Source organism: Drosophila sulfurigaster, chromosome 3, assembly GCF_023558435.1.
Source record: "Drosophila sulfurigaster albostrigata strain 15112-1811.04 chromosome 3, ASM2355843v2, whole genome shotgun sequence".
In the NCBI taxonomy this organism is placed as follows: domain Eukaryota; kingdom Metazoa; phylum Arthropoda; class Insecta; order Diptera; family Drosophilidae; genus Drosophila; species Drosophila sulfurigaster.
Window position 1 is genome coordinate 31,547,311 of NC_084883.1, and position 15,535 is coordinate 31,562,845.

At 30.5% G+C, this 15,535-nt stretch overlaps 2 protein-coding genes across 2 annotated transcripts; both read left to right on the top strand.

Moving 5' to 3' along the window:
- Positions 1-508: 508 nt before the first annotated feature.
- Positions 509-9,898, top strand: LOC133840018 (uncharacterized). The gene is made up of 3 exons (XM_062271671.1): positions 509-652; positions 714-887; positions 9,872-9,898. Exons 1-3 carry the CDS (start codon positions 509-511, stop codon positions 9,896-9,898), a joined length of 345 nt encoding a protein of 114 aa, XP_062127655.1.
- Positions 9,805-10,672, top strand: LOC133846517 (uncharacterized). The gene is made up of 3 exons (XM_062281537.1): positions 9,805-10,126; positions 10,188-10,361; positions 10,428-10,672. The coding sequence occupies exons 1-3, from the start codon at positions 9,983-9,985 to the stop codon at positions 10,635-10,637; spliced, it is 528 nt and encodes a 175-aa protein (XP_062137521.1). The 5' UTR covers positions 9,805-9,982; the 3' UTR covers positions 10,638-10,672.
- The last annotated feature ends 4,863 nt before the right edge of the window (positions 10,673-15,535 follow it).

Genomic DNA, 15,535 nt, shown 5'->3' on the forward strand with positions numbered 1-15,535 from the left:
CATTCAACGCTTTTGAAAACTATTCAAAACAACCCCGAGCATCGCTTGGTGTTATCAAGATTTTTGTACAAGTCATGGAAATGGTAGAATCAAAACGAAAACCAAGAGCATAACTATGTATGTATATACATATATATATTATTTTGGCAGAATGCTATGCTATTAATGTAAAAATATTCATTAAAAAAAATTAAGTAGAATAAAATTGTATATTAATTCTGTTTACAGAGTTCAGATAAGCATTGGCGTGTGGGGTAAGTAAATTACCTTTGCTATTAGCATTCTGATAATGAAATCAATTAAAAGTGGTTTTGGTTGAAATAAGTAGGATTAGTTACAAATAAGTTAACAGTTTTAAAGATGTATCCGAGCATCTACAATATAATATTTATTCTAGGCTTTTCGCACCTACTACAAGTGGTAAAACCAAATTTTTGAATTAAATCCGAATTTTCTCATATAATTCAAATATGTATATACATATATCAAACAGTGTGTTAATACCGAAATGGTATTTAAAACGAAAAATATTGTTTGTACTGGAAACCCCAAGTACGTAGATAATGTGACCTGTTCTGTGAAGGCACGAAATTGGAATAATGCAGTTGCTTACATGGATTGTGATTTAGTTTTGCCCCTTCAGAATACTACGGTAAGCCAAGCTGTTAAGTGATTAACATTGTGAGATGGAAGCTCATTTATTATCAATGCAGTTTCACCTCGAATTCTTCAAGAAGGGATATAATAATCGATACCATCCGTTTCTGGTCAATGTTATGATCAAAATGTGCGACGTTATGACCAATCGAAATTTTCTACCTTACGGCACAATAGCGAAGAAGATATTTAAGGAGTATACAAATGTCAATCATAGTTGTCCTTTTACGGTGAGGTTGACTAATTATCAAGTGTTACTTATATAAATGAAATATTTTTTTAATATTTAAATCTTAGGGTCATCTAATGGCATGGAACATATCTTTTCATGAGAACTATCTACCAAATCTTCCACTGGGTATTTATCTTCTTACATTTGATGTTTTAGAAAACTTTGATAACGGGACCACTGAATCGGCTGCCTTTGTTAAATTTTATTTTGAAGCTATGAAAAAAATTAAGCCAAAAAGAAAACAAAAGAATTCAACAATCAATTTCAAATTGTAAATCTCCATTTAACAGAAGTTGATTTAAAAACTTCAGTGGCACTCAGTCTACTCTATTTTTTTAATGAGTTCAATGCATATTAACCGATCAATATTATTTTCTTATCTTGTGCTGTACTATTTACTCAAATTAACTTCTGTAACTGTTTCATATTCACAAAAAAAATTATTTATTTTCCGCAAAAAATAATTTTAAAAAATAAACAATATTTATCGATGATAAATGATTTAGTGACTACCAAACCAATATTAATGAGTTTTTTAGAACATTTTCAAGTTATGATGTGAGTAAGCAACATTATAATGCAAATATAATTAAGCCATTCATATAATTATTCAAGGGTCAAACAATGTAACCAGATTTTCAGTTCAATAGCACAGAATGTAAATCATTTTAATAGTTTTTTAACTTAACGTAAGTATTAGCAATATTTAAATGCTTGAACTGCTTGATTTGAATTCGTTCTGCTTGCAAAGTTGTATTCTGCAAGCATTTCAACGCTGATGTACCGCATTATGTTGTCATATTTTAAGTGGCGTTAATTTCATAGTATATTCATAATATAAACATTTATTTTAATATAAACAAATAAATAAATAAATAATAAAAATTGCAATTAGTATAAAAAAAGATAAAAAAAAAGATTTCAAATTTATGGAATATAGAAGAATATCATGCAAAAATAAGTATAAGCTATGAATTAGCTTTAACCACCTCTCTTTTGAACATTTTCAGACACATTAAATACTATGTTTGTGACTTTTCAAAGTAATTAACACAATTTTTAGTAAAGTGCCAAAATGAACTGCCTGCCAAGTTCAGCTGTACAATTTGATTAGTTAATTAGTCGGCGAGAATTGAAGAAGAAGATTATCTAATTACATAATGGTTACATTAAATACAAATTTATTTCAAATTATTACCTTAAACAAAGAAAATTATATAAATCTCTTCACATGAAAATTGTAATCCCAACTGTTGAAAACATGGCTTTAACACAATTGCTAATAATAAATCTCTGGCTCATCGGTAAAGTGGCAAGTACACTAAGTTATTAAGTCTTGTGCCTTAAAAAGTGAACTGCAAATTATTTGACAGACCTGCGAATCGAAAACAGTTTACAAGCTAACCAATGTAAAATGCGTTTCTTATTCGAATAATGCTGTGAATATCAGTTGCATTATCAAAGCTGTAAGTTGGAGTAAAGCAACAGCTGAATTGGATGTAGATATCGTGGAACCTCTTGTTAATATATCTGTAAGTTAATCAAATTACAACGCAATTCAAATTTATCACAATATTTATAGGCCCACGTTGAGCTGTTCAAAAAGGATTATGCAAATCAATATAAGCCATTCCTTATAAACGTTCGTTTTAATCTCTGTGACGTGATCTCTAAACGAAACAGTTCAATTTACGGCACAATTATTTGGAAAACAATAAAACGCTTTTCGAATGTAAATCATTCGTGTCCTATAGAAGGGCATTTATTTGCACGAAACTTATACATGGATGAAAGCTACATTCCCATATTTCCGTTAGGTTTCTATCAATTGCGTGTCAATTTATTTGAAAACTTAGGTTCACTTGGTGTGATTACTTTATATGCTCAAGCTATGGAAGAATATAAATTAAAGCCTAAAAAGGTAACACAACTAAAAACTTAATCTCTAGTAAACTAACATTTATTTGAGTTCAAATTCATGGTGAAGTGATTGTGCACATTGCTCTTCGAACTTTTAAATTTTGGTCTAATATCATTTCCCAATAAATTCCATTAAAAACTAATCAATTTCAAATTATTGTCCAACTGAACTGTTTTCAAACTTTTGTAAGCTATAAATGTCAATGTTAATTTAATGAGTGGATCAGTCGAAACTATGGCGTCAAAAATAGTGTTAATTTTAACTCTTTGGATCTTCTGGCAAGAGGAAAGTATTTAAATGAAGTTAAATAATTTAAATTAAATTAATATTTCGTTTGACAGATCTGTGATTCCAAAACTGTTTATAAATTTACAAATATCCAATGTTTTCCCTATTCAAATATCGCCACAAACATAACGTGTTTGATAAAGGCTATTAATTGGAGTAAAGCCACTGCTAGGATAGATATTCATCTTCTTCGGCCCTTAAACAACATATCTGTAAGTAACCCAAAGCAAACATTTAATAAATACAACTGTAACTTAATAAAAATATTTGTAGATTCACTTTAAGCTCTTCAAAAGGGATTATGCCAATCATTATAAACCATTTCTCGTCGACGTTCGATTTAATCTATGTGATATAATTTCCAAGAAAAATTCATTAATTTATGGATCAATTGCTTATAAAACAATGCAAAGGTTCTCGAATGTGAATCACTCTTGTCCTTTAACAGGACATCTATATGCAAGAAACTTGTACCTCGACGAAATGTACCTCCCAAGTTTTGACTTCGGCTTTTATAAGATGCTATTTAATATTTCTGAACCCATTCTCGATCATTTTGATACTCATGGTGCGATTGTTATTTATTCTGAAGCTATGGAAGAACATCGATCGAAAACTAAGAAAGGAAATATTTTAGATATAGAATAAATGTTAAGTTAGGAGCAGAAATATATCTATTTGGGATCTAATTTATATTAATACCTTTTATCTATGCAAATAATATTTTTTCTTACCATTTTCATACCGCTTGCCAATTGCCACATTTTATACTTTTATGCATTTTTCAGCACCAAAACACATCTGGTTTAATTTAATACTTAAACATTTAAACAACGCATTGCGGCATATGCATTTTATTTTTATAATAAGTTAGATTAATGCCGTTTTAAGGGAAGTATAAAAATTAGACTCTAGCAAATTGACCAGTAGAAATGTTAATGTTTAGATGGTTATCAAATTATACAAAACTTTCATTAAAAACTAATTTATTTTAAATTATTCGATTGTTATGCAAAAACTGTCTAAAGTATTTGAGTCTATGCACATTTGCAAATTGTCAATCCAACAGTTGAAATCATGGCTTTAAAACAATTGTTAATTATCAATCTCTGGCTCGCCGGGCAAGTGGCAAGTAATCTGCAATATCAAGTGTTGAGGATAAAACACAATTCCAATTTGCTTATCAGGCCAGCGATTCTAAAACAGTTTACAAGTTTACGAATGTTCAATGTGATGCGCCTACGAAAGTTGCTATAAACCTTACTTGTTCTATAAAGGCTGTAAATTGGAATAGAGCGACAGCTGAGATGGACGCTTATCTTCTTCGTCCTATTGATAACATATCTGTAAGTAACTTAAATTATAATTTAGTTCATGTCTAACAAATATGTATAGGTCCACTTTGAGCTGTTCAAAAAGGATTATGCCAATCAATACAAGAAATTCCTTATAAACATTCGTTTTAATCTGTGCGACGTGATTTCCAAGCGAAACACTTTAATTTACGGCACAATTGCCTGGAAACTGTTAAAACGCTTCTCGAATGTAAATCATTCATGTCCCTTAGACGGTCGTTTATTTGCAAGAAACTTATACATGGATGAAAGCTACGTACCAATATTTCCATTGGGTTTCTACCAATTACGTATCAATTTTACTGAGTACTTAAACAATCGGATTAACACACTTGGTGTCGTAAGTTTATTTGTTCAGGCTATGGAAGAGTATAGATTGAAATCAAAAAAAAGATAACAAAACAAACCCAAAACCATAATAAACAAACATTTATATATTTTTTTTTTAACTCAAATAATTATTAAAGTGAAAAACGCAAACTAAGTGAAAGCAATTCTCTTTGAACTAAACATATATTCGAATTACGGATGGTTAGGTTTTCAATTTTGTTGTTAAATAATTCGACGATAAATTCCATTAAAAACTAATTACTTTCAAATTATTGTTCAACCGAATTGTTTTCAAACTATTGTAAACTATCAGTCGAAACTATCATGTTAAAAGTAGTGTTAGTTGTAACTATTTGGAGCTTCTGGCAAGAGGAAAGTATTTTTTTTAAAGTTACCCATAGGGTAGAAGGATATTATAACTTTGTGGCGGCAGAAAATGTATGTAACAGGTAGAACGAGGCATCTCCGACCCTATAAAGTATACATATTCTTGATCAGCATCAACATCCGCGACGATCTAGCCATGTCCGTCTGTGTGTCTGTCCGTATGAACACATAGATCTCAGAGACTATAAGAGATAGAGCTATAATTTTTTTTCGACAGCATTTGTTATCTTTGCCCGCAGATCAAGTTTATTTCAAATGTTTGCCACGCTCACTTTCGCCCCCGTAAATCAATAATATCAAATAACAAGCGTACTTTTAAAGCTAGAGTTGGTATATACAATTACGAATTATACGAATTTTTGTATATACAATAATTACTATAGTAGTTATGATTAATGAAAATTTGGTAGTCAATGGGGCACATTTAGTATATAAAACAACAAACATTGAGTGTTCGGCTAATATAAATTTTGTCAAGAACTACATACACTTGTTCTTTAAAGGCTAAAAATTGGAATAATGCAGTTATTCAGATGGATATCATCTTAAAGCGCCATTACGAAATGTATCAGTAAGAAAAGTAATAATTGCTTTATCTACAAATATCTGTTAATATATCTGTAAGTTAATCAAATTACAACGCAATTCAAATTTATCACAATATTTATAGGCCCACGTTGAGCTGTTCAAAAAGGATTATGCAAATCAATATAAGCCATTCCTTATAAACGTTCGTTTTAATCTCTGTGACGTGATCTCTAAACGAAACAGTTCAATTTACGGCACAATTATTTGGAAAACAATAAAACGCTTTTCGAATGTAAATCATTCGTGTCCTATAGAAGGGCATTTATTTGCACGAAACTTATACATGGATGAAAGCTACATTCCCATATTTCCGTTAGGTTTCTATCAATTGCGTGTCAATTTATTTGAAAACTTAGGTTCACTTGGTGTGATTACTTTATATGCTCAAGCTATGGAAGAATATAAATTAAAGCCTAAAAAAGGTAACACAACTAAAAACTTAATCTCTAGTAAACTAACATTTATTTGAGTTCAAATTCATGGTGAAGTGATTGTGCACATTGCTCTTCGAACTTTTAAATTTTGGTCTAATATCATTTCCCAATAAATTCCATTAAAAACTAATCAATTTCAAATTATTGTCCAACTGAACTGTTTTCAAACTTTTGTAAGCTATAAATGTCAATGTTAATTTAATGAGTGGATCAGTCGAAACTATGGCGTCAAAAATAGTGTTAATTTTAACTCTTTGGATCTTCTGGCAAGAGGAAAGTATTTAAATGAAGTTAAATAATTTAAATTAAATTAATATTTCGTTTGACAGATCTGTGATTCCAAAACTGTTTATAAATTTACAAATATCCAATGTTTTCCCTATTCAAATATCGCCACAAACATAACGTGTTTGATAAAGGCTATTAATTGGAGTAAAGCCACTGCTAGGATAGATATTCATCTTCTTCGGCCCTTAAACAACATATCTGTAAGTAACCCAAAGCAAACATTTAATAAATACAACTGTAACTTAATAAAAATATTTGTAGATTCACTTTAAGCTCTTCAAAAGGGATTATGCCAATCATTATAAACCATTTCTCGTCGACGTTCGATTTAATCTATGTGATATAATTTCCAAGAAAAATTCATTAATTTATGGATCAATTGCTTATAAAACAATGCAAAGGTTCTCGAATGTGAATCACTCTTGTCCTTTAACAGGACATCTATATGCAAGAAACTTGTACCTCGACGAAATGTACCTCCCAAGTTTTGACTTCGGCTTTTATAAGATGCTATTTAATATTTCTGAACCCATTCTCGATCATTTTGATACTCATGGTGCGATTGTTATTTATTCTGAAGCTATGGAAGAACATCGATCGAAAACTAAGAAAGGAAATATTTTAGATATAGAATAAATGTTAAGTTAGGAGCAGAAATATATCTATTTGGGATCTAATTTATATTAATACCTTTTTATCTATGCAAATAATATTTTTTCTTACCATTTTCATACCGCTTGCCAATTGCCACATTTTATACTTTTATGCATTTTTCAGCACCAAAACACATCTGGTTTAATTTAATACTTAAACATTTAAACAACGCATTGCGGCATATGCATTTTATTTTTATAATAAGTTAGATTAATGCCGTTTTAAGGGAAGTATAAAAATTAGACTCTAGCAAATTGACCAGTAGAAATGTTAATGTTTAGATGGTTATCAAATTATACAAAACTTTCATTAAAAACTAATTTATTTTAAATTATTCGATTGTTATGCAAAAACTGTCTAAAGTATTTGAGTCTATGCACATTTGCAAATTGTCAATCCAACAGTTGAAATCATGGCTTTAAAACAATTGTTAATTATCAATCTCTGGCTCGCCGGGCAAGTGGCAAGTAATCTGCAATATCAAGTGTTGAGGATAAAACACAATTCCAATTTGCTTATCAGGCCAGCGATTCTAAAACAGTTTACAAGTTTACGAATGTTCAATGTGATGCGCCTACGAAAGTTGCTATAAACCTTACTTGTTCTATAAAGGCTGTAAATTGGAATAGAGCGACAGCTGAGATGGACGCTTATCTTCTTCGTCCTATTGATAACATATCTGTAAGTAACTTAAATTATAATTTAGTTCATGTCTAACAAATATGTATAGGTCCACTTTGAGCTGTTCAAAAAGGATTATGCCAATCAATACAAGAAATTCCTTATAAACATTCGTTTTAATCTGTGCGACGTGATTTCCAAGCGAAACACTTTAATTTACGGCACAATTGCCTGGAAACTGTTAAAACGCTTCTCGAATGTAAATCATTCATGTCCCTTAGACGGTCGTTTATTTGCAAGAAACTTATACATGGATGAAAGCTACGTACCAATATTTCCATTGGGTTTCTACCAATTACGTATCAATTTTACTGAGTACTTAAACAATCGGATTAACACACTTGGTGTCGTAAGTTTATTTGTTCAGGCTATGGAAGAGTATAGATTGAAATCAAAAAGATAACAAAACAAACCCAAAACCATAATAAACAAACATTTATATATTTTTTTTTTAACTCAAATAATTATTAAAGTGAAAAACGCAAACTAAGTGAAAGCAATTCTCTTTGAACTAAACATATATTCGAATTACGGATGGTTAGGTTTTCAATTTTGTTGTTAAATAATTCGACGATAAATTCCATTAAAACTAATTACTTTCAAATTATTGTTCAACCGAATTGTTTTCAAACTATTGTAAACTATCAGTCGAAACTATCATGTTAAAAGTAGTGTTAGTTGTAACTATTTGGAGCTTCTGGCAAGAGGAAAGTATTTTTTTTAAAGTTACCCATAGGGTAGAAGGATATTATAACTTTGTGGCGGCAGAAAATGTATGTAACAGGTAGAACGAGGCATCTCCGACCCTATAAAGTATACATATTCTTGATCAGCATCAACATCCGCGACGATCTAGCCATGTCCGTCTGTGTGTCTGTCCGTATGAACACATAGATCTCAGAGACTATAAGAGATAGAGCTATAATTTTTTTCGACAGCATTTGTTATCTTTGCCCGCAGATCAAGTTTATTTCAAATGTTTGCCACGCTCACTTTCGCCCCCGTAAATCAATAATATCAAATAACAAGCGTACTTTTAAAGCTAGAGTTGGTATATACAATTACGAATTATACGAATTTTTGTATATACAATAATTACTATAGTAGTTATGATTAATGAAAATTTGGTAGTCAATGGGGCACATTTAGTATATAAAACAACAAACATTGAGTGTTCGGCTAATATAAATTTTGTCAAGAACTACATACACTTGTTCTTTAAAGGCTAAAAATTGGAATAATGCAGTTATTCAGATGGATATCATCTTAAAGCGCCATTACGAAATGTATCAGTAAGAAAAGTAATAATTGCTTTATCTACAAATATCATTTATATAAATATCTTTAGATACATATGGAACTATTCAAAAGGGTTACAATAATGCTTATCAACCCTTTCTTATCAATGTAGAGTTTAATATTTGTGACATATTGTCAAAAAAGAATTATTTTCAATATGGAATAATAGTTGCAAAAGTTTTGAAGCAGTTTTCCAATGTGAATCACTGTTGTCCCTTGACGGTAACATCAATTCATTAAGCTTGAATTTACTCTTGATTAAATTTATATTTTTCTACGATCTACAGGGTCAATTAATTGCGCGGAATATGTATATGCAAGATCAACTATTTCCAGTTTTCCCATTAGGAAATTATTTATTTTCATTCAACGCTTTTGAAAACTATTCAAAACAACCCTGACCATCGCTTGGTGTTATCAAGATTTTTGTACAAGTCATGAATATGGTAGAATCAAAACGAAAACCAAGAGCATAACTATGTATATACATATATATATTATTTTGGCAGTATGTTATGCTATTAATGTAAAAATATTCATTAAAAAAAAATTAAGTAGAATAAAATTGTATATTAATTCTGTTTACAGAGTTCAGATAAGCATTGGCGTGTGGGGTAAGTAAATTACCTTTGCTATTAGCATTCTGATAATGAAATCAATTAAAAGTGGTTTTGGTTGAAATAAGTAGGATTAGTTACAAATAAGTTAACAGTTTGAAAGATGTATCCGAGCATCTACAATATAATATTTATTCTAGGCTTTTGGCACCTACTACAAGTGGTAAAACCAAATTTTTAAATTAAATCTGAATTTTCTCATATAATTCAAATATGTATGTACATATATCAAACAGTGTGTTAATACCGAAATGGTATTTAAAACGAAAAATATTGTTTGTACTGGAAACCCCAAGTACGTAGATAATGTGACCTGTTCTGTGAAGGCACGAAATTGGAATAATGCAGTTGCTTACATGGATTGTGATTTAGTTTTGCCCCTTCAGAATACTACGGTAAGCCAAGCTGTTAAGTGATTAACATTGTGAGATGGAAGCTCATTTATTATCAATGCAGTTTCACCTCGAATTCTTCAAGAAGGGATATAATAATCGATACCATCCGTTTCTGGTCAATGTTATGATCAAAATGTGCGACGTTATGACCAATCGAAATTTTCTACCTTACGGCACAATAGCGAAGAAGATATTTAAGGAGTATACAAATGTCAATCATAGTTGTCCTTTTACGGTGAGGTTGACTAATTATCAAGTGTTACTTATATAAACGAAATATTTTTTAATATTTAAATCTTAGGGTCATCTACTGGCACGGAACATATCTTTTCATGAGAGCTATCTACCAAATCTTCCACTGGGAATTTATCTTCTTACATTTGATGTTTTAGAAAACTTTGATAACGGAACCACTGAATCGGCTGGCTTTGTTAAATTTTATTTTGAAGCTATGGAAAAAATTAAGCCAAAAAGAAAACAAAAGAATTCAACAATCAATTTCAAATTGTAAATCTCCATTTAACAGAAGTTGATTTAAAAACTTCAGTGGCACTCATTCTACTCTATTTTGTTAATGAGTTCAATGCATATTAACCGATCAATATTATTTTCTTATCTTGTGCTGTACTATTTACTCAAATTAACTTCTGCAACTGTTTCATATTCATAAAAAAAAAAAAAAATTTATTTTCCGCAAAAAATAATTTTAAAAAATAAACAATATTTACCGATAATAAATGATTTAGTGACTAACTACCAAACCAATATTAATGAGTTTTTTAGAACATTTTTAAGTTAGGATATGAGTATGCAACATTATAATGCAAATATAATTAAGCCATTCATATAATTATTCAAGGGTCAATCAATATAACCAGATTTTCAGTTCAATAGCACAGAATGTAAATCATTTTAATAGTTTTTTTTTTTAACTTACCGTAAGTTTTAGCAATATTTAAATGCTTGAACTGCTTGATTTGAATTCGTTCTGCTTGCAAAGTTGTATTCTGCAAGCATTTCAACGCTGATGTACCGTTTTATGTTGTCATATTTTAAGTGGCGTTAATTTCATAGGTTGTCATTTATCATGCCATTTTTATCGTTTATATTATTATAGTATAGTTGTTATTTTTAGCATGGAAGCATACGCAGCGAATTGTAACTTAAGCAAATCTTTTTTGGTCGATGTCAATGATGATACTATCAGTTTAACCCTCTAATGCCACTTTCCACAATAACGCAATGTAAATGAGTGCCTCAAGGCACTCTTGGGGCTTAGAGGGTTAAGCTATGCCATAAATGCAGCTATTTTTAAGTATTGTTTCCTCGAATAGCAAATGGTACGTATTAAAATATAATAATATTGATTGATGCAACTGGCTTAGGATCTCATATAAAAAATTTATAGTATAACCGTAATTATTATTGTTATCTTCTAAATACAGTAGCTCTAACAAATAATTGTGCAGCATTTAAGGACGTACACTGTACATGACAATAAATATTTACGTTTAAATTTATCGGAATGCATAAGCAATCAGATTGGTACACTTGGTGTTGTATGTATCATTAAACTAAACAAAGAAACTACAACAAAATCTATTAATTCTTTTATATTTGAAGTTCAAGAAATTGCATTATGGATTGCTATATTTTCAATAAGATAATAATATAATTACATAATAAACTCAATTAAAAATAAATCTATTTTAAATTACCTCCCAATTAAGTTTTTATCAAAGCTATATATATAGCAAAATCAATTTAATGAGACCATCAGTTGGAACTATGTCGCTAAAAATATTTTTAATTTTGAATCTTTGGATTTGCTGGCAAGGGGTAAGTTTTTTTCAAGTGAAATGCTTTCCCTATGTGGTAATCGCAGTCAAAAATTTCAATAACAGAGATGCTCAACTAAAACAGTTTATAAATTCACAAATGCAGAATGCTGTACCTACACAAATCTCGCTACAAACGTTACTTGTTTGATTAAGGCCATTAATTGGAGTAAAGCCATTGCTAAAATAGATATGTATCTGATTCGACCTTTGAAAAATATATCTGTAAGTTATTAAAAGTAAATACTAAATAGATTGCAGTTCCTACTTCTATATATGTTAATTCTAATATTTATAGATTCATTTTAAGCTATTCAAAAAGGATTACGCGAATCAATATAAACAATTTTTGATAGATGTTCGATTTAATCTGTGTGATATAATTTCAAAACGAAATTATTTAGTTTATGGCACAATAGTTTGGAAAACAATGCAACGGTTCACAAATGTGAATCACTCTTGTCCATTAATAGGTCATCTATATGCAAGAAACATGTACCTTGACGATATCTACTTACCAAGTTTTCCCTTGGGGTTCTATAAAATATTATTTAACGTTTCGGATGTCAATCGCGATCAGATTGAGGATCATGGCTCGATTGCTCTTTTCTTTGAAGCTATGGAAGAACGTCGATCGAAAACAAAGAAAGGCCAAATATCAAATATTTATTACATGAGCAGAAATTTTAAAGGTATTCTTTATTGAGTTTTGTTAATATTCATAGCTTGTTATCTTTCATAATAATATTTATTCTTAATTTATTCGTATCATAAGTCATAACTTTATTTCATACTGCTTGCTTTGGCATTGCTCTGCTTGCTAAACTAGGAAGTTTTGCAAGCAGTTCACTTGTTACTATTGCTGTACTGCTTTGTGCTATCAGTTTTTTGTGCTCTTGTGTTCTTATAATAATATGTGAATTTCATCAATAAAGTTGTATATATTAGTAAAACTATTTAAATTAGCACATAAACATTTAAACAAAGCTTTTAACAAACTCATAATCTTGATTCCATCATCATATTAAACCAGTCGTTAATTAGGAACATAAACATTTAAACAAAGCTTTTAACAAACTCATCATCTTGATTCCATCATCATATTAAACCTGTCGTTAATTATGAACCTTTAGATAATGTTGCAAGTGATTTGAATATATATAAAAAAAAATACCATTTATATTAATAAGTACCAAGTTGTGATCGTAAAACAGTTTTCAAGTTCAAAAATATAAAAGTAGAGCCGAATATAAAAAGAACAATAAATGGACTTAAAATTTATGTATAATTGAAAAAATAAACAAACACTTTATATCATTTTATTTTCATGTTTAATTAGAAAAACGTATTGAACATTTCGCTTATTAAATTGTTCAAGTGAAAGAATGTACATTAATTAAATATATACTCGTAAATGCCTATTAAAGTCTGAGTTACATAATTTTGTTAACAAGTTTGTAACTTCAATTTGAACACAATAGAAAAAGTAAAATATGAACTACATATAATATAATTGTTCATTATGAGAATGCAGTGAACGTCATATTAAAAATGTCTGTTTTTAATTTATTGCTTTAATCAAAATGAAAATAAATACTTAATTAATCACTTCGAGTATATGTCACAATGCGATTATGTAGGGCAATTTGTTGATGTTTAAATAGGGTTAATAAATAGCTGTATTGTTCATCTCGCCAGTTGGCCATGCATAATGAATTCAATAGTTCAGTTCAGTTTGAATGTGTTCTGTGCATTCAGCTGATTCAGCAACAATTTATTATTGCAGCTATTGCTATTTTGTAATTGTTGTTGTGCTTTTCGCATGCCTAATTAATTTCATACCTTTTCTTTTATATGTTATAATGCAGCTTTTTTTTTGTGTGTGTTAGTCAGCCCTTTTTTGGGCCCAAGCTCATAAATATTTAATGCAAAATAATTAACACGCCCGCGCGCGCTGAAGGAGCTTCCTGTCCGTGTCGGCACCCTGACTTTCTCTCTCATCTCGCTCTGTGTCGCTGTTAGTGGCCATGGTCATGATTGATTGCCTCCTGCTGCCATTGGACAATCATAAAATTTTCGTTAATCAAGTTTAATTAATTAAAGCAGACAAAATGGACGATGCTGGCGGCATCAACTGGCATAATGACAACGCCATACTGCCTGACTGCCATTCTGGCATATCCGTGTCAATATTTCCGCTTTTCGGCAGCCGTAAATTATGCAATACTTTCAGCCTGTCCTGCTTATCCATCCACTTTCCATCCATCCAGTCCGTCCGTCCGTCTGACTGCCACTCATCCGAATGGCACCGTAACCATTTCGTTGTGTCGTGCACGTGTCGCCAACCATCGCCGTTGTCTTTGTCAACATTTTGGGGCATCATCAGCTTTGTCAGCTTCGTCAGCGACTTTTGGAAACACGCCAGCTCTGATGACAGTCACCATAATCCCGCAGATTACGTTGTTTAATTCAAGCCATGAGCCTGACCAACAACCGTTGCCGTTACAGACGAATAGTTCATAATCATTGCCATGTTGATTTATCAGCATACTTCATGGACTTGTTTTAAGTCATCATTGATAGCTAACTACATGCAACAAAGTACCATAAAGCTAAGTTAGTTTAATATTCAATTTCACGTAAATATGCAAATATGTTTTTAAAAATGTTCGATTGATTTTCAGCCAGAGATATAGATACATATCTAAACGATTATTTTTACTATCAATAGAATTGTAGAAAGATTTGGTAAAAAGTGATTTCATGGATTTAATTTTCAATCAATTTTATAAAACGTTTTTCAAAAATTATTTCCTTAAATTGTCCATAGCAATTAAGGTGTAATTGCTTTAAAAATGAGAGTTAAGCTGACTTATATGAGATGAAATATATAAATAAATCACAGTTGCTTCAATGCATTTCCCTTTGGTGTTTTTTCTCGTCTTTTCACAGTTATTGAAATTGGTAAGAATTAAATAGAGCTGTGTTATTACATACTAACATTACGTTACTCGCTTCTTATGTCACAGTTCGATGGGGCACAGATAGTATATAAAACAACAAACATTGAGTGCTCAGCTAGTAAGAACTTTGTGGAAAACTACACTTGCTCTTTAAAGGCTAAAAATTGGAATAAGGCCGTCATTCAAATGGACTGTCATCTTAAATGCCCAATACGCAATGTATCGGTAAGCAAAGTAATAATTGATTTATCTATAAATAATGTCAAAAAATATCTAGGTACATATGGAACTTTTTCAAAAGGGTTATAATAATGCCTATCAACCATTTCTTATCAATGTCCAATTTAATATTTGCGACGTATTGTCAAAAAAGAATTACTTTCAATACGGAGTGATAGTTGCAAAGGTTTTACAGCAGTTTTCCAATGTGAACCACAGTTGTCCCTTGGAGGTAATATCTATTTGTTAACTCTTTACGTTCCATTAAAAAGAGATTTTTCTGCGATCTATAGGGTTCATTAATTGCACGGAATATGTATATTCAGGATCAACTATTTCCAGCCTTCCCATTAGGAGCTTATTTATTTTCATTCAGCACATTTGAAAAC